Below are 27,916 nucleotides of genomic sequence, written 5' to 3' on the forward strand. Positions count from 1 at the left end.
CCTAGAACACAGCCCCCACCCTGGTCTGATCTTCTTAAACACATCAACCCTGAGATTCTGTTCCTGCAATCAAGGCAGAATTTCTCGAGTAAGAGCACAGAGTAAATGCTGGAGGAACACAGCCAGTCTCGCAGCGTCCATAAGAGGTAAAGATACATTACCAGAGTTTCGGGCCTGAGCCCTCCTTTAAGATATGAGTGCTGCGGTTGAATAAATCAGAGATTATCCGAAATCCTTGAGACATGGGCAGAGAGTGGCATAGTGAGTAGATTTGGGAGATGCATAGGAGGCTGCAGATGCTGTGAAATCTCATTGGGTTTTAATTTTAGAGACACAGCGTGATAACAGGCCCTTCTGGCCCATGAGCCTGTGCTGTCCATATACAATAATTGACCCTAGTACCTGGGGATGGGTGGGGGTGAGGGGTTGTGGTACTTGGGGAAGGGGAGTTGTGGTATGTGATACTCAGGGTAAGGGGGTGGGAATATGGTACCCGGAGAGGAAGGGTAGGGGGTGTGGATTGTGGTTGCTCGGGTGTGGGGGGGGTGGTGTGATGGGGTTAGACTTGGGTGGGGGTATGTGTAAGGAGGTTGGACCGGGGTGGAGGGGTGTCTTGGGGGTAGGACTGGGCTGGGTTTAAGATGTCAGCCAGGGGTAGGGGATTGCCTAAGGGGGTTGGACCAAAGTCGAGGGGGTGAAGGTGTCAGGCCAGAGTGAGGGAGTGTTTTAGGGGTTGGACCTTACTGGGGGAATGTTTAAGGAGGTCAGACCAGGCTGGAAGAGTGTTTTAGGGAGTCGGACAGGGATAGGGGAGTGTTTAGGCAGGGGGTCAGGCTGGGGAGGGAGAGTATTTTAGGGGGTTGGACTGGGGTGGGGATGTGTTTAAAGAGTCGGACCGGGGTGGGGGAGTGTTCTAGGAGCCGGACTGGGTTGGGGGAGGTGTGGTGGAGTCGGACCCGGGTGGGGGAGGGATTAAGGTGTCGTAGCGTGCACAGGAGGTAAATATATATTCCCAATGTCTGTACTCTGACAATAAATCTGAACTTCAGAGGCAAACCAAATTCTTCATGCTTTGTGAATGTGACAGGGTCTTTATGAGGCCCCTCCAGCCCAGAGGCTCAACTTCCACCACCCTTCAGTCACCCTGCCAGTGCTTCAGTTCCTTACCATGATGGAGGCGATGACTGGTCCCTTAATCACCCACCACAGGACTCGGTGCTCATTGGTTTCCCAGCAGCTGCAGACAGAGAGAAGACAAAGGTTAGAATCAGGTGGCTTCTGTTCCAGGGCAAGTTCAAGTTTATTGCAGTAAAACCCCTGGAACCCAGCACCTTTGGTGATTGATAGATGCCGGATAAGTGTGTTTTCCAGTGGCTTGAGACTCACTCTTACAATTGCCTAACTAATACACCTGCATTAAGAATAAACAGTTTAAAAGACAAAAATACACTGTCTGTACTTACATGGAACAAACTTCACTGGCATGAATATATAAATCTTAAAGCACGTTTTTTAACCGTCGCTGCAACTGCAGGTTCCTCCCCCTCCAAGGAGCCGCCCGAAACACAAACAATAACGTAGATAGTGCTGGTCAACAAAGATTTTGCTTCCTGAACACTTTTGGGTGTATTTTATAGATTTTGAGCTGCTGTTCGTGAAAATCACCTTAAAAATTTCCTATACCGTACTGCTTTTCCGATATAATCTATTTATGCAATTCCCTGTCATATTTTGGCTACTAGTACATTGGCCACAGAGCAAGCTGTTTTGGTCACTCCAGGCCTGCATACTCAGTGCAGATGTTATGCAAATGTTGTCTTAAGCCTGGGCATGCTTAGTCAGCATTGATGCAGACGGGTTATAAAAGCAGCTCACATACACAGATGCTGTGCATTACATTGATAATAAATTGTACGCATGATGAGGCATGTTCTTCAGGCAAAAGTTTAACAATAGCATTTATTGTCTTCAGGAAGATTCAATCCAGTGGAAAGTCTCGTCAATGTCACAACACCTGTGAGTATGCGCTTAAAACTAAATTCAATAAAAGTTTCTTTAATGTTTCTCCAACTTCTGACATGGTGCAGCAAATCTAAAATTATCCGTGGTTTAAGCTTGAAGTTGTCTACCAGGACCCCCAATTTGTCTTTTTTTTTAATTTTTTTATTTTTCACACCATAAATCACATTAGCCATGATGTACACTTTTTCTTTTTCACACATATACAGTGACTTTTTCTCCCTCCCCCCCTCCCTCCTCCCACGCCACCCCCCCCACCACCCCCCTCATCCATTTTAGCTATACAATCTAGGTTGCATTAAACCCGTCAGACAATGTTGTCATTCAACAAAAATACACCAGAAATTCTACTGAGTCCATTCTTTTCTTTCCTTCTCCTTCCATCAACTTACGTAATGTTTGTCCCCGGTAGGTTTTCGCTATTGTATTTAATGTAAGGCTCCCATACTTGTTCGAATATTTCAATATTATTTCTTAAACTATATGTTATTTTTTCTAATGGAATACATTTATTCATTTCTATATACCATTGTTGTATTTTCAAATTATCTTCCAATTTCCAGGTTGACATAATACATTTTTTTGCTACGGCTAGGGCTATCTTAACAAATCTTTTTTGTGCATCCTCCAAATCAATTCCAAATTCTTTGTTTTTTATGTTACTTAGGAGAAAGATCTCTGGATTCTTTGGTATATTGTTTTCTGTTATTTTATTTAATATCTGATTGAGATCATCCCAAAATTTTTCTACTCTCTCACATGTCCAGATTGCATGAATTGTTGTTCCCATTTCTTTTTTACATCGAAAACATCTATCAGATACTGTTGGGTCCCATTTATTTAACTTTTGCAGTGTAATGTATAGTCTGTGTAACCAATTATATTGTATCATACGTACCCTCGTATTTATTGTATTTCTCATCGTTCCAGAACATAATTTCTCCCATGTTTCCTTTTTTATCTTTATATTTAAATCTTGTTCCCATTTTTGTTTAGTTTTACCATTTGTTTCCTCATTCTCCTTTTCTTGCAGTTTAATATACATATTTGTTATAAATCTTTTGATTAACATTGTATCTGTAATCACATATTCAAGGTTACTTCCCTCTGGTAAACTCAAATTGCTTCCTAATTTATCTTTCAAGTAGGATCTCAGTTGGTAATATGCCAGCGCTGTATCTCCAGTTATATTGTACTTATCTCTCATTTGTTCAAAGGATAAGAATCTACTTCCTGAAAAACAATTTTCTATTCTTTTAATCCCTTTTTTTTCCCATTCTCTAAAGGAAAGGTTATCTATTGTAAAAGGGAGTAGCTTATTTTGCGTCAATATTAGTTTTGGTAATTGATAATTTGTTTTATTTCTTTCTACATGAATCTTCTTCCAAATATTGAGGAGATGATGTAATACTGGAGAAGTTCTATGTTGTACCAATTTTTCGTCCCATTTATATAATATGTGTTCAGGTATCTTTTCCCCTATTTTATCTAATTCTAATCTCGTCCAGTTTGGTTTTTCCCTTGTTTGATAAAAATCTGATAGGTATCTTAATTGTGCGGCTCTATAATAATTTTTGAAGTTTGGCAATTTTAAGCCTCCTTGTTTATACCATTCTGTTAATTTATCTAGTGCTATCCTCGGTTTCCCCCCTCTCCATAAAAATTTCCTTATTATTTTCTTTAACTCTTTGAAGAATTTTTCTGTCAGTTGTATTGGCAATGCCTGAAATAAGTATAATATCCTTGGAAAAATGTTCATTTTAATACAGTTTATCCTTCCTATCAGTGTTAGTGGTAGATCTTTCCAATGCTCTAAATCGTCCTGTAATTTTTTCATTAGTGGATTGTAATTGAGTTTATATAATTGGCCTAGATTTTTGTTTATTTGTACACCTAGGTATCTTATTGCTTGCATTTGCCATCTGAATGGAGATTCCTTCTTAAATTTTGAGAAGTCCGCATTATTCATAGGCATTGCTTCACTTTTATTTACGTTTATCTTGTAACCCGACACTTCTCCATATTCCTTCAATTTCTTATATAATTCTTTTATTGATAGTTCTGGTTCTGTTAAGTACACTATAACATCATCCGCAAATAAACTGATTTTATATTCCCTGTCTTTTATTTTTATTCCTTTTATATTATTAACTATTCTTATCAATTCTGCTAGTGGTTCTATAGCTAGCGCAAACAATAAAGGTGATAGTGGGCATCCCTGCCGCGTTGACCTGCTTAAGTTAAATTGCTTTGATACATGTCCATTTACTGTCACTTTCGCTAACGGTCCCTTATATAATACTTTAATCCAATTTATATACTTCTCCGGTAAACTGAATTTTTGCAATACTTTGAACAAATAATTCCATTCTACTCTGTCGAAGGCCTTCTCTGCGTCTAAAGCAACTGCTACTGTAGGTGCTTTATTTCCTTCTACTGCATGAAATAAGTTAATAAATTTACAAATATTGTCTGTTGTGCGTCTTTTTTTGATAAATCCAGTTTGGTCTAAATTTACCATTTTCGGTACCTGTTCTGCTAATCTGTTTGCTAATAGTTTAGCTATTATCTTATAATCTGTGTTTAGCAGAGATATTGGTCTATATGACGCTGGTGAGAGTGGATCTTTCCCTTGTTTTAGTATCACTGTAATTATTGCTGTTTTACATGAATCTTTTCAATCTTCTTCAGCATGATGCTGAACCAAGCCATGAAAGACCCCAACAATGAAGACGCTGTTTACATCCGGTACCGCACGGATGGCAGTCTCTTCAATCTGAGGCGCCTGCAAGCTCACACCAAGACACAAGAGAAACTTGTCCGTGAACTACTCTTTGCAGATGATGCCGCTTTAGTTGCCCATTCAGAGCCAGCTCTTCAGCGCTTGACGTCCTGCTTTGCGGAAACTGCCAAAATGTTTGGCCTGGAAGTCAGCCTGAAGAAAACTGAGGTCCTCCATCAGCCAGCTCCCCACCATGACTACCAGCCCCCCCACATCTCCATCGGGCACACAAAACTCAAAACGGTCAACCAGTTTACCTATCTCGGCTGCACCATTTCATCAGATGCAAGGATCGACAATGAGATAGACAACAGACTCGCCAAGGCAAATAGCGCCTTTGGAAGACTACACAAAAGAGTCTGGAAAAACAACCAACTGAAAAACCTCACAAAGATAAGCGTATACAGAGCCGTTGTCATACCCACACTCCTGTTCGGCTCCGAATCATGGGTCCTCTACCGGCACCACCTACGGCTCCTAGAACGCTTCCACCAGCGTTGTCTCCGCTCCATCCTCAACATCCATTGGAGCGCTCACACCCCTAACGTCGAGGTACTCGAGATGGCAGAGGTCGACAGCATCGAGTCCACGCTGCTGAAGATCCAGCTGCGCTGGATGGGTCACGTCTCCAGAATGGAGGACCATCGCCTTCCCAAGATCGTATTATATGGCGAGCTCTCCACTGGCCACCGTGACAGAGGTGCACCAAAGAAAAGGTACAAGGACTGCCTAAAGAAATCTCTTGGTGCCTGCCACATTGACCACCGCCAGTGGGCTGATAACGCCTCAAACCGTGCATCTTGGCGCCTCACAGTTTGGCGGGCAGCAGCCTCCTTTGAAGAAGACCGCAGAGCCCACCTCACTGACAAAAGGCAAAGGAGGAAAAACCCAACACCCAACCCCAACCAACCAATTTTCCCTTGCAACCGCTGCAATCGTGTCTGCCTGTCCCGCATCGGACTGGTCAGCCACAAACGAGCCTGCAGCTGACGTGGACTTTTTACCCCCTCCATAAATCTTCGTCCGCGAAGCCAAGCCAAAGAAAAAAAAAAAAGAACATGAATCTGGTAAGTTTTGTGTCTCATCAATCTGGTTGATTACATCCAGGAGGGGCGGAATTAATAAGTCTTAAAATGTTTTGTAGAATTCTATTGGAAATCCATCCTCTCCTGGTGTCTTATTATTTGGTAATTTTTTTATTATCTCTTGTATTTCTACTGTTCCAAATGGTTCTGTTAATTTATTTTGTTCCTCCATTTGTAGTTTTGGTAGTTCAATTTTAGTCAAAAATTCATCTATTTTCCCTTCTTTCCCTTCGTTTTCAGTTCGGTATAATTGTTCATAGAATTCTCTAAAGTTTTCCTTAATTTCTTTTGGATTATATGTAATTTGTTTGTCTTTTTTCCTTGATGCCAATACCATTTTCTTAGCTTGCTCTGTCTTAAGCTGCCATGCTAGGATTTTGTGCGTTTTTTCACCTAGTTCATAATATTTCTGTTTTGTCTTCATTATATTCTTCTCTACCTTATATGTTTGTAATGTTTCATATTTTATTTTTTTATCCGCCAATTCTCTTCTTTTAGTTGTATCTTCCTTCATTGCTAATTTTTTTTCTATGTTTACTATTTCCCTTTCCAACTGCTCTGTTTCCTGATTATAGTCCTTCTTCATCTTGGTTACATAACTTATTATTTGCCCTCTAATGAATGCTTTCATTGCGTCCCATAGTATAAACTTATCTTCCACTGATTCCGTATTTACTTCAAAATACATTTTTAATTGTTTTTCAATAAATTCTCTAAAATCCTGTCTTTTAAGTAGCATGGGGTTTAATCTCCATCTATACATTCTTGGAGGGATGTCCTCTAGCTTTACTGTCAATATTAAGGGTGAATGGTCCGATAGCATTCTCGCTTTATATTCTGTTTTTCTTACTCTATCCTGCATACTAGCTGATAACAAAAATAGGTCTATTCTTGAGTATGTTTTATGTCTAGCCGAGTAGTATGAGTATTCCTTTTCTTTTGGGTTTTGTTTCCTCCATATATCCAAAAGTTTCATTTCTTGCATTGATTTAATTATAAATTTGGTTACTTTGTTGGCGCCTCTCTTGTGGGAGATGGCCATTGCATGGCATCTTTGTGGCACAATGGTTGGATACAGTGTGGAGGAACAGATGGACATTGGGATCCAAATCCATCCCAGGTGGGCAGGGTTTAGTTTTTTGGGTAGGAATACCTACTGTAGGTCGGCACAACATCGAGGGCCGAAGGAACTGCAATGTGCTGTACTGTTCTATGTACGTTACTCACATTCCTCCACTCTACGTCGATGAAATCCGGGTCCTTTTGCGTGGACAAGGGACACCTTCATTGGCTGAGGAATAGTGAATGGAACACAGCGCATTCAACAGACGTATCCACTTAAAAGGGTACCAGAGGGTCCCCTCCTTCATGCAGAGGGTGATGGTTTTAAGGAAGGAGCTGCCAGACTAGGTGGTAGAGGCGGGGACAGGCCGCCATGTCCAAAGATGGACAAGGAAGAGAAGGATATGGGCTGGCCAGTGGGGCTAGTGTGAATAAGATGGACCAAACAGCCTGTTTCTGTGCTGAGGAATTTTCGTTGGAAGGTTAGTCACCGATGAAGCAGCTGACCGTGATTGGGTGTCAGGGACATCAAGTGCCCACATGAATCCCCGGCCAATCCCCCAGCACGTTGGTTTGGAAGGTTAGAAGGTTAGAGTAATACCTTTTACTTTTCTCTTTGGAACAAAGGTGACTTAACAGAGGTTTATAAGATTATGAGGGGCCGCGATAGGGTGGACAGCCAGCACCATAGCAAATATCAAAGGACAACTGTTTAAGGTGGGGAGAAGAAAGTTTAGGGAGATGTCAGAGACAAATGCTTTACTGGAATGGATAGCTGGAGGTGGTGGTGGAGGCTGGTACAATAGGGGCATTTAAAAGACTCTTAGACAGGCACAAAATGTTTGGCCTGGAAGTCAGCCTGAAGAAAACTGAGGTCCTCCATCAGCCAGCTCCCCACCATGACTACCAGCCCCCCCACATCTCCATCGGGCACACAAAACTCAAAACGGTCAACCAGTTTACCTATCTCGGCTGCACCATTTCATCAGATGCAAGGATCGACAATGAGATAGACAACAGACTCGCCAAGGCAAATAGCGCCTTTGGAAGACTACACAAAAGAGTCTGGAAAAACAACCAACTGAAAAACCTCACAAAGATAAGCGTATACAGAGCCGTTGTCATACCCACACTCCTGTTCGGCTCCGAATCATGGGTCCTCTACCGGCACCACCTACGGCTCCTAGAACGCTTCCACCAGCGTTGTCTCCGCTCCATCCTCAACATCCATTGGAGCGCTCACACCCCTAACGTCGAGGTACTCGAGATGGCAGAGGTCGACAGCATCGAGTCCACGCTGCTGAAGATCCAGCTGCGCTGGATGGGTCACGTCTCCAGAATGGAGGACCATCGCCTTCCCAAGATCGTATTATATGGCGAGCTCTCCACTGGCCACCGTGACAGAGGTGCACCAAAGAAAAGGTACAAGGACTGCCTAAAGAAATCTCTTGGTGCCTGCCACATTGACCACCGCCAGTGGGCTGATAACGCCTCAAACCGTGCATCTTGGCGCCTCACAGTTTGGCGGGCAGCAGCCTCCTTTGAAGAAGACCGCAGAGCCCACCTCACTGACAAAAGGCAAAGGAGGAAAAACCCAACACCCAACCCCAACCAACCAATTTTCCCTTGCAACCGCTGCAATCGTGTCTGCCTGTCCCGCATCGGACTGGTCAGCCACAAACGAGCCTGCAGCTGACGTGGACTTTTTTACCCCCTCCATAAATCTTCGTCCGCGAAGCCAAGCCAAAGAAGAAGAGACAGGCACATGGATCTAAGAAAAATAGAGGGTTATAGGGAGGGAGGGAAGGGTCAGATTGTGGTGGAGTAGCTTTCCATAGGTCTAAGTTTGTTTTCTAAGTTTGTATCCACACCTACCCAGAGTTATCAAAGTGCAGGCGAAGGACTGTCCAGATGGTGGTGCAGATCGTGGGTGTCCCTGCAGAGAAAAGAACAGAGGTGTCACCACAGGGGAAAAAACCTTCAGTTAATGATCTTTTCCCTCCCTCATCCCTCCCTGCACCAACCTCCAAAACGACAGCCTGGCCTGGTCCTGAATGCCAGCTGTTGTGCCACACTCTACAGCCAAGCTGCCCCTGATCAACCTGGATGGGGACCTCCCTGAGGCCCAGCTTAAATGTTTTTAAACCAAAAATAGACTTTATTAACAATGTAGTATTTAAATTTAAATATAGACATACAGCCAGTAACAGACCCTTCCGGCCCACGAGCCCAGGACGCTCAATTAGACCCAATTGACCAACACTCCTGGTACATTTTGAAGGGTGGGATGAATCCAGAGCACCTGGAGGAAACCCACGCAGACACGGGGAGAACGTGCAAACTCCTCACAGACAGCGCGGGATTTGAATCCCAGTCACTTGCGCTGTAACAGCGTTGCACTAACCAATAAGCTAACTGTGTCACCCTCTACGCTAACCGTGCTGCCCTCTACCCTAACTGTGCTGCCCCTACCCTAACCATGCTGCCCCTACCCTAACCGTGCTGCCCCCTACCCTAACCATTGCCACACCCCCCTCCCACTCCGTCACGTTGCTGCTGGGGAAAACCATGTCAAGGACCCTCATATCCTTCTCCACACACTCTTAGTGAACCTGCATTTTTCAAGGAGATGGGCAACAGTCTCCACTCCACCGCAGTCATCTCGAGGACAATGTGCGTGGAAGGTGATTTTGTTGTCAATTCTGCCCCTCGCTCCCATACAGATATGACTGTCCATGAACTGCCAGACCAAAGCCACCTGTAAATTGGATAAGCAACGCCTAATACAGGTTGAGTACCCCTTATCCGAATACCCAGAATACAAAATTCTCCAAAATCATATTTTTGTCCCTAATCCCATAAGGTAATACTTAACAGAATTCAGAAATCCCGATCGGAAAACGGTGCATGGTGGATGTCAGTAGTGCATTATAGAGTGTAGATTTTTCAATATCTGTTGACTTCTGTTAGTTTACCCTATGTAAATATTTGAACTGTAATGTGAATGCTGGTAGAGTCGTAGTGATGAATAATAAAGTTCGGTTATTGACTCTAATACCTTGCAGGATCCTATAGATTGGTTATCGGCTGTAAAGGCTGGCATGTTGCACACGACCATGAGGGAGTAAGAGACAGTAATGGTGGAATAAAGACTGAGCATATTTGAATTCCACCTCAGAGTGTTGACCTCAGGATTTGACATTGGCGATGAGGAGGAACGACGAAGAGGAACTGAGATCCTTGATATTGAGCTTCACAAGAGAAAATATGGCATTTGGAGGAATTGAAGTCACAGAAGTTAAAGGTTTGTCTCCGTTTGACCCGACTGGAGAAGCAAGCAGAGTTAGTGTTTGCCGGGTGGCTTGGCACGAGGAGTTCGATTCATATGCCAATAGCCTGGGACTGTTTGTCGATGGGGAGACGGAGCTCACACAGAGGTGACCACTACTCTTGTACACTGCTGTGGCTGCAGTAGAGGAGATTTTCAAAGCACTGGCCGACACGGGAAACAAAGCTGATTATAACAGGGCTGTTGGCACCTTGATAAAGCATTTTGTTGTGGAATCAAATGCCACCTTCCGATGCCATGTTTTTCGACAGATCAAACAGAGGGACATGGAAAGCGTTGCTCAATTGGTCACACGACTCAGGAAGGTGGCCGAAGGTTGGAGCGGATTTGGAAAACCAGATTCGAGATCAGGTGGTACAAAGTTGTACATCCAACCACTTGAGATGCAAGTTGTTGGAGAGAGGCGCAACACTTACACTGGCAGAAACATTGACAATAGCAACATCATTCGAAGCAGTGGAAACTCAGTTTCAGACGATGAAATTGGATGGTCCCCCAGCTGGACGTGATGGCACAGTTTCTGGTCAAGTTCATAAGATATTTACCATCACAAGCAAAGGACAGGAACATGGTAAGCACACTAGGTATTCGGAATATCGTGCATGTTACCGATGTGGCAATGTCGGACATTTTGGCAAAGATTTATGCTGTCCGGCCAGGGGTCAAGTGTGCAGAAGCTGTGGTGGAAAGGGCCATTTTGCCAAGACTTGCAGAGCCCCACCCCAGGCAAGAGGTGAACCCCAACAGATAAATAATTGTGGAAGAAGAAGGGGGATGAGAGGCGGACGTAGGCCAAGGGGCGAACAAAATGTACTTCACGCTGAAAAGGGCTCACATGAATGTGAACGTACATGTGATCCTGATCAGGAAGAACAAACTGAGACAAGATCTGCTTTTGCCATTAACAATAAACATGCAAATGCAAAGGTGCCAATAGTGATTGGAGGTGTGAAGGTTGACATCGTGGTGGGCAGCGGGAATGGCACCAGCATTGTAGGAGGAACAGAAAAAGATAAAATGTACAACCAGAAGATGTGAAAAAAGTTGTTTCCATACACCTCATCAAAGCCGCTTCAGACAATTGGATGCTTTACAGCAGAGGTGCAGGTGGATGTCCAGAGTAATCTTACACCACCTAGCACGATGGCAGAGTTAGTCGTCATAGAGGAACGAGGGGAACCTCCACTGAGTAGGGAGACAGTGCAGGCAATGGGTGGATTACGTATAGGCCTGGATGTGAACTCAGTCCAATCCTATATTGATCTGAAGGAGGAATACCAGTCAGTTTTTGAAGGATTTGGAAAACTAGGGAACAGGCAGATCCAACTGAAAAGAGATCCAGAGGTCAGGCCAGTAGCACAACCCATGAGAAGGACCCCATTTGGGCTGAGGGAGAAATTAGAAGCAAGAATACATGAACTTATCCAACAAGACATAATTGAACCAGTGGAGGAACCAACACCTTGGGTCAGCCCAGTCATTGCAATCCTGAAACCCAATGGAGAGATCAGACTATGTCTTGATATGAGGAAAGCAAACGAAGCAGTAGTGAGGGAAAGGCAGCCCATTCCTACAATGGATGAAGTCCTACAGGAACAAAGTCTTCTCGAAGTTGGATTTGAAATGGGGTTTCCACCAGCTAGAATTAGAGCCAGAGTCCAGAAAAATCGCTACATTTGTCACACATTGAGGATTGTTTAGATACAAGAGGTTACTATTTGGTATAAACGCTGCTCCCGAGATCTATCAACACAAAATCCACAAAGTGATCCAAGGAGTTCCAGGCACAGTGAACATCTCAGATGATATTATTGTCCATTGTGCCACATGGAAGGAACGTGATGAGAGACTTGGACAGACATTAGCCTGGTTGAAAGATGCTGGATTGACAGTGAATGCAGACAAATGTTTGCTGGGTGTATCCGAGATGGTGTTCACGGGTCACAAGCTGACTAGTGAAGGTATCAGTCTAACTGAAGATAAAATCAAGGCAGTTGCAGAGGCTCGAGAACTAAGGATTGCAACAGAAGTGAGGAGCTCTGGGCCTAGTGAACTTTTGTGCAAGGTTCATACTAAATCTAGCAACTATTGCAGAACCACTGAGGAGGCCAACAAGGAAAAATGCTCACTTTGTGTTTGGACCCAACCAAAAGAAGGCAATCAGAAATTGAAAAGAAGCCTGATGAGTGCACATGCATTAGGTTATTTTGATCCAAAGGCTCAGACGCGAATTATAGCTGATGCCAGCCCAGAAGGACAGGGAGCTGTCCTAGTTCAGAAGCAAAGGGAAAAATGGAGGGTGATTGCTTATGCAAGCAAGTTACTTACTAATGTTGAACAACGTTATTCACAGACAGAGAAGGAGGCCCTGGACTTGTATGGGTCTGCAAACATTTCCATGCTTATCTATATGGCATAGAGTTCCAGCTCCGAACCAATCACAGACCACTGGAAGCATTTTATTCTCAGAGATCGAAGCCATGTGCTAGAATTGAAAGATGGATCCTGAGACTACAACAATATCACTACAGGGTGATTTACATAGTAGGGAAAAACAATATTGCCGATTACTATCAAGTTTGCTGAAAGACAATGGGGTAAAGCACTCAACGCTTGAGACGGAGGCTGAATCTTTCGTGAGATTCGTTGCAATGAATGAAACACCATTGGCAGTACAAGCCAAGGAGATCGAGGAGGAATCATGCATAGACCCAGAATTGATGGACATTAGGGATCAGATCGACAGCGGTGACTGAAAGAGCTGTCAAAACAAAACCAATGTGGCCATCAGAGATGAACTGTGCATAATTGGAAGATGCATACTCAAGGGAAACAGATTTGTTCTTCCACAGAAATTGAGAGGGAGTATGGTAGCACGAGCTCACGAGGGACATTTGGGAGTTGTTTGGACAGACAAAACAAAACAAAACCTCCATACAAAAGTTTGGTGGCCAGAACTGGAAAAGAATGTGGAAAAATAGGTGAGATCATATCATGGCTGTCAGGTGACAAGCAGACTTAACCCACCTGAACTGATACAAAGCACACTGCTACCAGCAGGACCATGGGAGGATATTGCAGTAGACTTCTTGGGCCCATTCCAACTGGAGAGTCGAGTATGACGGTTGTCAACTATTACAGCAGATATGAGTATGTCATAATGAAATCAATAACAGCAGGAAAGACTATCACAGCACCGAAGGAGATCTTCGCCAGACATGGCTTACCAGTGACTTTGAATTTAGACAATGGACCTCAGTTTATATCAGAGATATTCTGAGAATTCATGAGAACCATTGGTGTACACCACCACAAGGTTAGACCAAAATGGCCACAGGCCAATGGAGAAGTTGAACGGCAGAATCAGTCTCTGGAGAAAATGAAAATCGCCCAAGCAGAAGACAAAGACTGGAAAGAAGCTCTTTTGACCAATATAGCGGCAAACAGAGCAATACCACATAGCACCGCAGGAAAACATCCAGCACAACTCTTGGTTGGAAGAAAGATCAGAACCAAAATACCACTGGTTGTTGACATAGTGAATGATCAGGAAGTGGAAGACCGCAATGCTGAAGGAAAAGGGGCAACAAAACTGTATGTGGACATGAAAAGGAATGCCAGACCTTCAGATGTAATACCGGGGGATGAGGTACTGGTGAGGAGAGCAAGTCAGAATAAAATGGACACACCATTTATTCTCCAACCATATATTGTGGTGTCCAGAGAAGGAAATCAGGTGATGGTCCAGTCACCAGAAGGTGTTATTTATGACAGAAACACATCACATGTGAAAAAATATGACCGTCGCAACGCTCCAGCGATGTCGACGCCAGACAAAACTGCGAGAAAGCAGAGCCGAGATGACCAGCTTGATGGGCCTGGAATGCAGCAGCTGGAAGGAGAAACTATTGGAAACCAGCATCAAGGCGGTAGACAAACTGGGCAGGACATCGCGGTCAGCAGTCCAGAAGCGGGCCAGAGACCACCAGGAGAGAGACTGCAATGTCAGCGACGACCACCTAGGAGATTTCATAATGTATTAGTGTAGAGAACTTTGTATTTTATGGTTTGGAAATCTGTGTTTTGTAAAATCATCCAAGAAAATATGTGATTTGGAAATTGAAGTTGATATTGGTATCGAAAATAATCAGTATCCTTGAATTGCAGGTAAAGAAGTATCCGGATCCACCAAATATAATAAAACATCATCAGCAAATAAATTAATCTTTAATTCCTCATTCAGAACTCTCATACCTTTAACATTTTCATTTTGACGTATTAATTGTGCTAAAGGTTCAATAACTATAGCAAATAAAGCAGGTGACAATGGACATCCTTGTCTAGTAGATCTTGTCAAACTAAAAGATTCTGAAATTTGGCCATTAACAGCAATTCTAGCCTTCGGGCTATTATATAAAGCCTTTATCAATCCAATAAATGAAGAACCAAAACTAAATTTCTCAAGTACTTTGAACAGAAACTTCCATTCCACTCTATCAAAAGCCTTTTCTGCATCCAATGAAACCACTATTGGATAATTCAACTGAAATTTAGATTTATTTATCAAGGTTATTAACCGTAAAATATTATCTGACGCATACCTATTTTTTATAAATCCCGTTTGATCACCATGTATAATTTTAGGCAGATATTGAGCTAATCTATTAGCCATAATTTTAGCTACAATTTTATAATCTACATTTAACAACGATATTGGTCGATAAGAAGAAACCTGTAAAGGGTCTTTATCTTTTTTTGGTATAACCGTAATTATTGCGTTAGAACAAGACTCGGGTAATTGAAAAGTATTATAAGTTTGTTGTAATACATCCTTATAAATAGAAGATACATCAGCATAAAAAGTTTTATAAAACTCTATAGAAAACCCATCTTCATCAGGTGCCTTTCCATTCGGCATATCTCTTATTGCCATTTCTATTTCATCGTCTGTAAAAGGTTTATCTAACTCTTGTCTATCTTTTTGATTCAATTGTGGCAAGTTAATATTTTTCAAGAAAGAATCTATTGCATCTCCAGTTACATCTTTACATTTTGAAGTATAATATTGTTTATAGAAATTACAAAATTCCTCATTAATCTCCTTTTGATTAAAAGTAATACCTGATTTCTTTCTAATCGCTGGTACAAGCCTAGATAATTGTTCCTTTTTTAATTGCCATGACAAAACTTTATGAGCTTTCTCACCCCATTCATCAAACTTATGCTTAGTTCGATTCATTAAACATCCAAACCGATATGTTTGAAATTCATTATATTTAAATTTTAAATTAGTTAACTGATTCTTTTGCGTTTCGGTAGCATGTTTTTGAAATTCTTTTTCAGTAGCAGTTATCTTTTTCTCTAAGTCTTCAATCTCTTTAATTCTCTCCTTCTTTACTTTAGAGGCATAACTGATAATTTGGCCTCGCAAAAAAGCTTTCATTGCATCCCATAAAACAAAATGACTAGAAACAGAATTACAGTTAATACCAATAAAAATTTCAATTTGCTGTTTTAAAAAACTAATAAATTCTGGTTTTTGCAATAGCATAGTATTAAATCTCCATCTTGAAACTTTCTGAACATCTTGTGAACTCAAATATTCTAATCATAGTAATGAATGATCCGAAACCAATCTAGCCTTATACTCCACAGATGTAACCCTATCCTGCAAATGTGCTGATATTAAAAAATAATCAATTCTAGAAAAAGAATTATGTCGCGAGGAATAAAAAGAAAAATCTTTCTCTGTAGGATTAACTCTTCGCCAAATATCAATTAAATTCAAATCTGCCATCATATTAGTCACTTGAATTGCCATCTTAGACTTCTTAATTACTCTTGGGTACTTATCCAATAAAGGCTCCAATTCAAGAATGTTTAGAAATTTATGGCCAATTATCTGGTTATAAAGTAAATTGAGCTAAAAGTGAAATTTTTGCCAATTTGTAAAGATGATTATTAAATATTTAGGAATTAATGTTAATATGAAATTTCAAGAATTATACTCAATTAATTATCTTCCTTTAATAAAAAGGATTAAATTAGATTTGATTAGGTGGAGGGATCTACCTTTGGGTTTACTAGGGAGGATTAATACCATAAAAATGAATATTTTTTCTAGAATACAATATCTGTTTCAATCAATTCCTTATTTTTTTTTAAAAAGTTTCTTTAAGGACTTATATAAAGCGATTAGAGAATTCTTATGGAAGGGAAAATTTCCGAGAGTAGCAATGAGAAAATTGATGTGGGATTTTCAATTTGGAGGTTTAAGATTACCGAATTTTCAGCATTATTACGAAGCAGCTCAATTTAAATTTCTTAGTGCATTAATGAATATGGATGACCCACCTAGTTGGGTAAAGATAGAAATGGCGGTTATTTTAGAAAAATTTCCTCATGAGTTTTTGTTTCGATGGAATAAAAATTTACTACGAACTTACGATGTGCCAATATTGAAACATTTATTGAATTTATGGACAAGTAAACTTAAAAAATTGGGACTTAAAAATATATATTCTGGAAGATTGCCATTATATAATAATCAACTTGTTCCTTTTACAGTCTCCAATGCCACTTTGAAACAATGGGAAAAGAAGGGAATAAAAAATTTATCTGATTGTTTTTCTGAGGGTTGTTTTTATTCCTTTGACAAATTACAAAGGAAATATGGTATTAATGGAAATTCTATATTTGTATATTATCAATTAAGATCTTTTGTAAAACAGTTATGTGGTCGACATATGATTTTATTACCTGAATCTAGTTTTGAAGAATATGTACTTTCAATACCAAAAAAGGGATATATATCTGATTTGTATTGTATTTTACAAGAAATTGATAGTAAAAAAGATTGGGATATAGATAAGTTGAAATGGGAAAAAGATTTAGGACATAAAATAGCTGAAGAAGCTTGGATGGAAATTTGTCAGAATAGTATTCGGAAATTAATTAACGCTAGACTAGCGATGATTAATTATAATTTTATTCATCAGCTATATTTAACGCCGGAGAAATTTAAAAAATTTGGTCTTAGTAAGTTGGATTCTTGTTTTCGATGTGATCAGACAGCCAATACTTTTTTGCATACTGTTTGGCTTTGCGATCGATTGCAACAGTTTTGGAAAGGTATTCAATCTATTTTTAACAGTTTATATAATATCCATCTTGTATTAGATCCCGATATATTTTTATTAGGGAACATGCAATCATTAATTGATTTAGGTTTAGAGGATTAAACCAATACTTTTTTGCATACTGTTTGGCTTTGTGATCGATTGCAACAGTTTTGTAAAGGTATTCAATCTATTTTTAACAGTTTATATAATATCCATCTTGTATTAGATCCCGATATATTTTTATTAGGGAACATGCAATCATTAATTGATTTAGGTTTAGAGGATTATCAGATTTCCTTTATCTATTTAGCTTTAGTCGTGGCTAAGAAATGTATAGCACTTACTTGGAAAGATAAAAATATACTAACTTTAGATAAGTGGTATTTGGAGATGAAATTTTGTTTGACTATGGAAAGGATATCTTTTTCAATTCAGGATAAGATGTCTTTTTATAAGTTAAAGTGGACTCCGTTTGCTAATTATATGCATTTAAGTTTGATTTAAATATATGTATAAGCGTGATATTTTAGTATTGATAAAAAAAAATTTTGTTGTTAGAATTTTTTTTAGGTTAAGTTTTATCTCTTTTTTTGTAAGTGGGTTTTTTTTTTCCATATATAATATTGTTAATTTTATTAACTCTTCACTCTTTATTTTGGGGGGAGGGTTGGACTAATTTTAAGTTAGATTACTAATATTGTGTTACAATTAACGGGGGGGGGTTATTTTGTGTAGTTTTCTGATGTAATATTGTAATCATACTATTTTAATTTTTTTTAATTTTTCTTTAAATGTAATTCTCTATTGTATTCATGTTATAAAATTTTAAATAAAGTCTTCAAAAAAAGAAAATAATCAGTATCGAAAGATGACTTTTAATTGTTTTATTTGATCAGGGAGGGATGTTGTAGTGATAAATAATATAGTTCAGTTATCGACTATAATGCCTTGCAGGATAATATAGATTGGTTATCGACTGTAATGGCTGGCATGTTGCACGGGTCCATGAGGGAGCTAAAAACAGTGATGGTGGAATTAAAAACTGAGCATATTTGAACTCATCCTAAGGGCGTTGACTTTATTTGACCTCAGGATTCGACAGGTATCTTTAAGTCTGAGTGAATGAGGGCCTTGTTTAAATGGTGTCCCAAAACCCGAAACACGTCCAGTGCCAGGCATTTCAGAGAAGGGGTACTCAACCTGTATTCCATCTGCGCACCTTCTTACTGGATGGCATTAACATCAACTCCTCTGGCTTCCTTTAGGCCACTCTCCTGTCTCCACCATCCCTGTATCTCCTTTCCTTCAGCCCTCCACCCACTTCTCTCTCCATTCAGAGAGCTACCGCCTCTCCCTATCACTTCCCAGCTTCTATCATTCCTGCCCTCCAACCCTTATCAATCGGTGACCTCTTGTCTGTGGACATCTGCCTGCTTTTTTGCTTGTACTCGATGAAGGGCTAAGGCCTCTTTATCTTTGCTACATAAAGAACGCTGTGTGACCTTCTGAGTTTCCCCAGCACTTTTGTGTGAAGTGCAGTAATAGTTCATTGACAATACACGTGTTAGGGAAATTAACGCACAATGGAAATCATTTAAAATAGTTCAATTAAAAGGTTTTAAATTGAGACATACAGCACCATGATAAGCCATTTCAGCCAATGAGCCTGTGCAACCCAATTGACAGGTACGTTTCGAACGGTGGGAGAAAACTGAAGCCTTTGGAGGAAACCCACGCAGACATGGGGAGAATGTATCACTGGCGCTGCAATAGCTTTGCACTAATCGCTACGCCAACAGTGCCGACCTAAAAAGCCTACGGCACTTGACATTCCCAGGCGGTCTCCCATTCAAGTACTGACCAGCCTGAACCTGGTTAGCATGGCCGTAGTCTTCACGGGACCTTTCTAACAACAAATGCAAGGTGTTCCACTTTGGTAAGTCATCGAGGTATGAGCTGTGCAGAAAATGCAGAACCCAGGAGGTGTTGCAGAACAGAGAGCCCAAGGGGTGTGGTTTCCATGAAGGAGATGTTCGGTATGGTGGCCTTCACTGGCAAGGGGGTAGACCAGTCATCCTTAACCTTGTTTTTTGGCTCTGGCCCCTTTAGGGGGTCTGCACCAATGGGCACAGGACATTATGACTTGCTTGAATTTGGAGAAATTAGATACAATATCAAAGAGATGAATTTGACAAGACACGGGGCCCCTTCCTGGACTATTATCAACAATTTGAATAGATCGGCAGCGAATCTCCAGGGGTTTCCTGTTCGACGTCTGCGATTCTTTACCGATTATTTGCTGTTGACCATGTTTAGTGGGAGGGGTAGGATTAGAGTGGGGGGGGGGGACCTTTTTCTCTTTTTTTAAGTTTTCCTTTATAAGTAGAAGAGATTAATCCAATTAAATAACCAACAAATGACTATGAGGTGAAGTTTTCAGAAGGGAATTTCCATTTTATTTGAGCATTGTGTACAAGACAATGTATAAATCATCTAAGATTCACATTCTGTATTGAATTTATATAAAAGTTCTGTAACTAATATATAGCACGTAATATTTCTATCTACCTAATCATTAAAAATATATATTTTTAAAATATCCTATAACCGCAGAGGTTTGTGCCCAAGATGGCGATGCCTTAGCTTGGCAGCAGACGACAAAGGGTTGCAGACTCCAGGGGAGTGCTGTGCACCAGAAATGGGGAGAACACTTCCCCACCCCCACTATTAAAGAAAAGAATGGGAGATGACCCTACAGGACTCGGCGGCTGAAGGACCCACACTGCTAGTGTCTGGCTCATGGGGACTGGGATTCGAGAGGGCGCTGAAGGCGAGAAGGGCTCCCGAAGGAACTTCGGCGCTGAAGGCTTCCTGATCGCGTCAGAGGTTTGGATTTGGAGCTTGGGGTGGGGGAGGGGGTGGGGAGGGCACAGTTGGTGAGGCGGTTAGCACAGTGCTGGTACAGTACCAGCGATCGAGACCGGGGTTCGAATCCAGTGCTGTCTGTAAAGACTTGGTATGTTCTCCCTGTGTCTACGTGGGTTTTCCCCGGGGGCTCCGGTTTCCACCCACCCTTCCAAAAATGTATGGGAGGCAGGGGCTCGTGGTCGGAAATGGCCTATTATCATGTTGTACGTCTATGTATGTTTGTGGATCGAAAAGGGGTCTGTGCATCTGCAGAGTCTGCAGGAGTGCAGGAGACGAATCCAGGGACACTCAGTGACTCAGTGCTTATTATTGTGGGCAGCAGGCAATGGTGATGGCAAATCCTTGTTTGCCTTACGGCAGACAAAAGTCACCAAATCTCATGCATGTTACACGTTGTCAGGTATTACCTGGCAATAAAAGGAATCTTTCAGATGGGAGCAGCTAAGTTTCAGTTTGATTCAAATGTTGCATTCGGCACAGAATCATAACCTAAAGGGTCAATTCGTATGCTGTTCTGTTGTGTGTCCGATGAAGAACACCTGAAAAGGGGCCATTTTTTGGGGAATTCTCTCAGGGGAAACTGGAATCACAGCAGCAAACCCCCCTCCGCCCACCCCTCCCCCCCCCCGCCCACCCCTCCCCCCCCCCCCCCCCCCCACCCCTAGGGAATATAGAATGAGGATTGAGCAGCAAGAAAGGTGGGAAGCGGGGAATATGGGACAGGGCGTGGAAACGGGAAAACCAAGCAGGAAATATCCCACACAGGGATGCTGGAGGAACCCAGCGGTCTCGCAGGGTCCATGGGAGGCAAAGATATATTACGGAGGCTTTGGGCCAGAGCCCCTCCTCAAGGAATGAGCAAAGAGCAGACGAAAGGTGGGGGCACGAGGGAAGAAGGGGCATGGGGAGAAGCACAGGCCAACAGCCATAATTGGACATGGACAGGAGGGCAGCTAGGAATTGATCGGGGGGAGGGGAAGGGTGGCTCTGTGAATGCAGAAATGGAGGAAAGGAGAGAGGGGGAGAGGGAAAACGAGAGAGAGAGAGAGAGAGAGAGAGTGAGAGAGAGAGAGGGGGAAATGAGAGAGGAAGAGAAAATGAGAGATTGAAGAGAAAATGAGAAACAGAGAGAAGCAGAGAGAGTGGGGGGGAAATGAGAGAGAGAGAGAGAGAGAGAGAGGGGGGGAAATGAGAGAGGAAGAGAAAATGAGAGATTGAAGAGAAAGTGAGAGAAAGAGAAAATGAGAAACAGAGAGAAGCAGAGAGAGTGGGGGGGGAATGAGAGAGAGAGAGAGAGAGAGAGAGAGTGTATGAGGGAAAGGAGCTGGAGGAAAGGAGACGTCAGGTTAGCAGACAAATAAGATGGGGGGGGGGGTCGAAACCAGAGAAGCCGATGCTGATGCCATCCAGTTGGAGACGGAATATGACGTGCTGTTCCTCTAATTTGCAGCTGGTCTCAGCCGAGCAGCGGATGTGACCATGTCAGCAAGGGAAGGGGGCGGGAAAATGAAATGGGAAATGTGGAATTGTGTGCAACACCACCTCGGAAGCAGTGGGGGATTGCAGCATTTCCCCACGGACACTCACCCCATCCAATCAGGATGTACCAGTAGAAATATCGGCGCTCCGGATAGAATGTCTCGATGAGCAGGGTGAAGAGGTAGAGTCCTTCGATAAACAGCCAGAAGTAGTTGGACATCACACAGTAATGTAAAAACACCATCATGGCCTTGCATTGGATCTGGCGGAATCAAGAGGCTTGTTATTCAGCATGAACTCATTGAGAAAGATGTAATTAGAATATAGAACATTCCATACAGTCCAGGCCCTTCAGCCCACGATGATGAGCCTACTCCACAGCAATCCAACCTTTCCCTACTTCAACCCCACACCCTAATTTCCTGACATCCAGAAGCAGAATTTATTGTCATGAACATGTCATGAGATTTGTTGTTTTGCGGCAGCGTCTCAGGTGCAAAACTTAAAAATTGCATTTTAAAAACTGAGTGCGGAAGAAGACAAAGCGAGGCCGTGTCTGTGGTTCATTGTCCGTTCAGATATCTGAAGGCAGAAGGGAAGAAGCTGTTTCTGTACGACTGGGTGTGTGTCTTCAGACTCCTGCACCTTTTTCCCCAATGCTAGCAGAGTGAAGAGGGCAAGGTCTGGGTGATGGGGGTCCTTGAGGATAGAGGCTGCTTTCTTCAGATACCGCCTCTTGTAGATGTTGTCGATGGAGTGAAGTCTGGTGCCCGTGATGTCGCAGGGCGAGTTAACAACCCTCTGGAGATTTTTTTTCTTGTCCTGAGCATTGGCACCTCCGTACCAGACAGATTGCTCTCCACTGCACACCTGTAGAAGTTTTCAAGAGTCTTCAGTGACATATCAAACCTCCTCAAACACCTCACCAAGTCCAACCGCTGGTGGGCCTACTTCTTGATTGCATCGACATGGAGGCTCCAGAACAGATCCCTGGAGATGTTGACACCCAGGAATTTGAAGGTCTTGACCCTTTCCACTGCTGACCCTTCGATGAAGACTGGTTGGCGTGCCTTTTTAACCAGTCCTTGTACCTCTTCTTTGGTGCACCTCTGTCTCGGTGGCCAATGAAGAGCTCTCCATATAACACGATCTTGGGAAGGCGATGGTCCTCCATTCTGGAGACGTGACCCACCCAGCGCAGTTGGGTCTTCAGCAGCATGGATTCGATGCTTGCAGACTCTGCCAGCTTGAGTACTTCGATGTTGGTGATGAAGTCATTCCAATGAATGTTGAGGATAGAGTGAAGACAGCGCTGATAGAAGCGTTCTAGGAGCCGTAGGTGATGCCGGTAGAGGACCCATGATTCGGAGCCAAACAGGAGCGTGGGTATGACAATGCTGATCTTTGTGTGTTTATTCAGGTGGTTGTTTTTCCAGACTCTTTTGTGTAGTCTTCCAAAGGCGCTATTTGCCTTGGTGAGTCTGTTGTCTATCTCTTTGTCGATCCTTGCATCAGATGAAATGGTGCAGCCGAGGTAGGTAAACTGGTTGACCATTTTGAGTTCTGTGTGCCCGATGGTGCCTCTTTTGTACCACCATCCACAATAGCCCTTGGCAATGCATTCCAGGCACCCTACACTCTGTGTAAAAAAAAAAATTATCTACCTTCTTCCACTTCCCTTAAACTGATGCCCTCTAGTGTTTGCTACTGCCCACCCTATCTATGCCTCTCATAATTTTATTGACCTCGATTAAGTCACCTCTCATCCTTCATTGCTCCCAAGAGAAAATCCCTAGCTCTGTCAAACTTGCTTCATAAGACAAGTTCTCCAATCCAGCCAATATCCCGGTAAATCTCCTTTGCACCCTCTCTACAGTTTCGTCATCCTTCCTGTAATGAGACGCCATTATGCTCCAAGGTCTAACCAGAGTTTTAAAGAGCTGCATAATTGCCTCATGGCTTTCAAACTCAACCCCAGCGACTGAAGGCCAACATGCCATACTTAATCAGCTTGTGCGGTGTCCTGGACCCCAGGATCTCACTGTTACTCCACACTGTTAAGAAATCATGTACTCTGCCCACCCCTCATCTGTTTCTACCTGTCACCCATACGTGGAGGTCTCTGAATTCCATCCATTCTCCTCCCCAGCCAGCTTCACTTCCCCATCAGGAAAAACCTTGTGATTTTGATTTTTGTTAATTTTATGACTATCCCTTTAAGGATAAATTATTTTATTGTAGAGTTACCATAGTTACCATGATGTCATAAGTTGTAATATCTGAGCGAACGGGGAATTTATGCTCTGTCTACTAAGAACCATGGAGGAGGTGTAAGCATCGAAATACTTTTTGATTTCGTCTTATCTCATCGTCTTATCATCTTATTAGTTTTAATCATTTCTTATATCATTATGTATTTAAACATAATCAAATTCTTTGTTAATTGTTAATTATTGTTATAAAAATCTTGATATGAAGTTATGCAAAATGGTTCTATTAATGAATTAAAGGCTATGTGAAGCTACAATTACAAAATTTGGTTTATTGGAGTGATAAGATTGTAATTCGGAATATCGAAGCTTATGTTTCTTAGAAGATGACATATTTTGAAATTGGGACATAGGAAAGATGTGGAAAGTGTCATCTACAGGCTTCTCAGTCATCGTCAAGGACTTCCACCAGACCAGCGGAAAGAAGATTGTCCCAAACTCCCATCAGCACATCTTCTGCAACCCCCAGGGGACCAAACACACTTGACCACTGCTACACCACTAACAAGGATTCAAATTCAAATTCAATGTCACCAAGGCTAAGTAGCAGATTGTAGACTTGAGGAAGGGAAAACCAGAGGTGTGCATTGGGGGAATCAGAGGTGGAGAAGGTGAGCAAATTTAAGTTCTTTGGAGTCATTATCTCAGAGGTCTTTCCTGGACCCAATACACTTATGGCATCATGAAGAAAGCACGTCAGCATCTCTACTTCCTCAGGAATTTGCAGAGGTTTGGTATGACACCAGAAACCCTGGCAAATTTCTACAGATGTATGGTGGAAAGTATGCTGACTGGCTGCATCACAGTCTGGTATGGAGACACCAATACCCCTGAGCATAAAGCCTTCCAAAAGGTAATGGACACAGCCCAGGACATCATGGGAAAAAAACTCCCCAACATCATGAACATCTACAGAGAGCAGCAGCGATCATTAAGGATCCACACCACCCAGCCCACACTCTGTTCTTGCTGCTGCCATCAGAAAAGAGGTGGAGGTGCCCCAAGACTCACTCCACTAGGTTCGGGAACAGTTGCTCCCCCTCCTTCATCAGACTCCTCAACAACAAACTCAATCAGGGACTCATTTTTAGGACCCCACTTTGGAAAGTCGGACCATCTAGTTATGCTCCCACCTTCAGCGTGCAGACGGAGGTCAAGGAGTATGGAATCAGTCGAGAAGACTGGATGGAGATGGTCTGGGGAGGTAGAAGAGTGGCTTGAGGGCTGGCAGAGCTACGGGGTGGGGGGGGGGGGGATCTTCAACTATTGAAAACCAGATCAAATTCTTTTTTTATTGTTCCAGATTCCACAAACTGTGTCTCCATGCCCACTATTTAAATTTTAAATTTAGATGTACCACATAGTCACAGGCCCTTCCAATAAACCTACAAACTCCATCTGCTTTGGAGGAATCTGGAGCACCCAATGACCTCGCTCTATAGCCACCTCTTGCAACAAGTTCCACAGACTCACAACCCTCTGACGAAAGAAACGTTTCCACGTCTCAGTTATAAATTGACGCCCTTTTATCCTGAAGTTGTGCCTCCTTGTCCCAGACTCCCAGACCATGGGAAACATCCCTGCCTCATCTACTCTGCTCAGGCCTTTCAGCACTCAAAATGCCTCTAATGAGGCCTCTCCTAGTCTTGCTCTACTTTAACATGCCCTGTCCGAGTGCTGACAACCATTCCTCATATGCTAACCCCTCCAATCCAGGTATCATTTTAGTAAACCTTCTCTGCACCCTCTTTACCACCATCTCCAAGATGGCAGTTCACCACTGCCCTCACATGGGCAATTGTGGATGGCTAATAAATGTCGCGATCCCCAGATAGTTGCCCATGCTAACTCCCATCTCTCTCCAGGCCATTGTCGACCCTTCGCACCTTCTATTGGAAACAAGCCCCCTCTCAACCCAAATCCCAATCCCCACCCTTCCAGATCTCCCTCCGAGAACTCCGCCATCTCACCGTGGTGATGGAACAGTGATAGACCGTGTCCTCCGAGTACAGGATAGCGTCCTTGATGAAGACCGAGATGGCTCGCAGGATGAAGGAGACAAAGAGGTTCATGTGGATGTAGTTCCGGGTGCACTGAAGCTTCCTGAAAGGGAGAGGTGGTTACTGAGGTGGGAAGCAAGGAGGAAAACCTACTCCCCATGTTTGGGACCCTCTGCTCCCTATGGAAAGGCCCAACTCCTGATTCATTTAGACAGAGGTTGGATCAGCTTGGACATAGGAGATTGAGGAGAGACCTTGTGAAGGTTTATGGAATCAAGAGGGGTAGAGACAAGGTCAGTGGTCACAGTCCTTTCCCAAAGGGTCGAGAGTCTAGGACTGGTCATGTAAATTGATAGGGTAGTTGAGAAGGTTGGCCATCATTAGTTGGGGGATTGAGTTCAAGAACCATAGGGAAATGTTGCAGCTCTGTAAAATTCTGGTCAGGCCATCTTTGGAATATTGTGTTCAGTTTCTCGTTATAGGAAGGATGTGGAAGCTGTGGAGAGGGTCCAAAGGAGACTTACCAGGATGTGGCTTGGATTGGGAATTGGGGCTTTTCTCTTTGGAGTGACGATGGATGAGAGGTGACTTAATAGAGGTCTGCAGGATCATGAGAGGCTTCGACAGGGCAGACAGTCAGCACCATTTTCCCAGGGTAATACCAGATATATAACCATATAACCATATAACAAATGCAGTATGGAAACAGGCCATATCGGCCCTTCTAGTTTGCACCGATTTAAATGAACTAATAGAGAGGACATATGTTTTAGGTGAGTGGAGGAAATTTTAGGGGAGATGTCAGAGGTACGGTTTTTACACACAGAGAGTGATGGGTGTCTGGAATGTATTGCCAGAAGTGGTGGTGGAGGCTGGTTCAACAGGGACATTCAAACGATTCTTAAACAGCATCTGGATGTAAGAGAAATAGAAGGTTATGGGTGTGAGGGAGGGAAGGATTAGATTGTTGTGGAGTAAGTTTCTATAGGTCAGTACTACATGGTGGGTTGAAGGGCCTGGACTGTGCTGTAATGTTCTGTTTTAGGTTCCATATACCACAGGGGATCAATTTAAGGGGGTGAGATTGAACAGAGACCTGGTAGATGTGTGGAACCAGCTGATGAAGGAAGTGGTAGAGGCAGCCGCATTTGTAATGTTTGGCAGGTAGATGGATAGAAAAGGTTGAGACGGACGTGGGCTGAACACAGGCAAATGAGACCAGCTCAAGTTCGCCAGCATGAACGTGCGGGGCCAAAGAGCCCGTGTCACTTGGACAACAAGAGTGACACGGCGTTCCTTCGCATGATACGTAAAGTAAAATAATGCAGATGCCGTAAATCTGAGGACAAGACTGACTGGGAATGCTCAGCAGGTGTAACGGCCTCTGTGGGAACCCATTGGGGCTTGCCGTGGAAGCGTGGCCTCGGTTTCCCCTCCCACACAGGCTGCCAGACTTGCTGAGAGTCCCCATGTTTCGTGGCTTCATGTGGATGTAATTCCAAGTGCCAAGGGGGCGTGAGGTAGAGAAGTGGGGGGAAAGGGGTTGGAAAGGGAGATTATGGGGTGGAGAGGAGGTGGATGTGCAGAGGAGCAGAGTGGGGGGATGGAGAGGGGGATATTGGGAGAGGGAAAAGGGGTGCAGGGGAGTGGGTGGTGTGGAAAGGCTTCAGAGAGGAAGATTGGGGGTGGAGAAGGAGTGGAATGGAGAGGGGGTGGGGTGAAGAGGGTTATGGAGGGGAGTTGGATAGGGAGATGGGGGTGGGGAGGGGGTTTAAAGAGGAGTTGGAGAGAGAAATTGAAGGGTAGAGAGGGGGTGGGCTG

General features: G+C 42.9%; 1 protein-coding gene across 1 annotated transcript in view; it reads right to left on the minus strand.

Annotated features, from left to right (window-relative positions):
* The window catches only part of LOC138751930 (pituitary adenylate cyclase-activating polypeptide type I receptor-like), an 88,519-nt gene that overhangs the window by 53,561 nt on the left and 7,042 nt on the right, over positions 1-27,916 (minus strand). The window contains exons 4-7 of the mRNA XM_069914920.1: positions 26,066-26,198; positions 21,934-22,087; positions 8,824-8,884; positions 1,168-1,237 (exon numbers count right to left, since the gene is read on the minus strand). Of these exons, the coding sequence (XP_069771021.1) occupies positions 1,168-1,237; positions 8,824-8,884; positions 21,934-22,087; positions 26,066-26,198 (418 nt within the window). The remainder of the gene's footprint in view (positions 1-1,167; positions 1,238-8,823; positions 8,885-21,933; positions 22,088-26,065; positions 26,199-27,916) is intronic.

This window comes from Narcine bancroftii, chromosome 1 (genome assembly GCF_036971445.1).
Source record: "Narcine bancroftii isolate sNarBan1 chromosome 1, sNarBan1.hap1, whole genome shotgun sequence".
In the NCBI taxonomy this organism is placed as follows: domain Eukaryota; kingdom Metazoa; phylum Chordata; class Chondrichthyes; order Torpediniformes; family Narcinidae; genus Narcine; species Narcine bancroftii.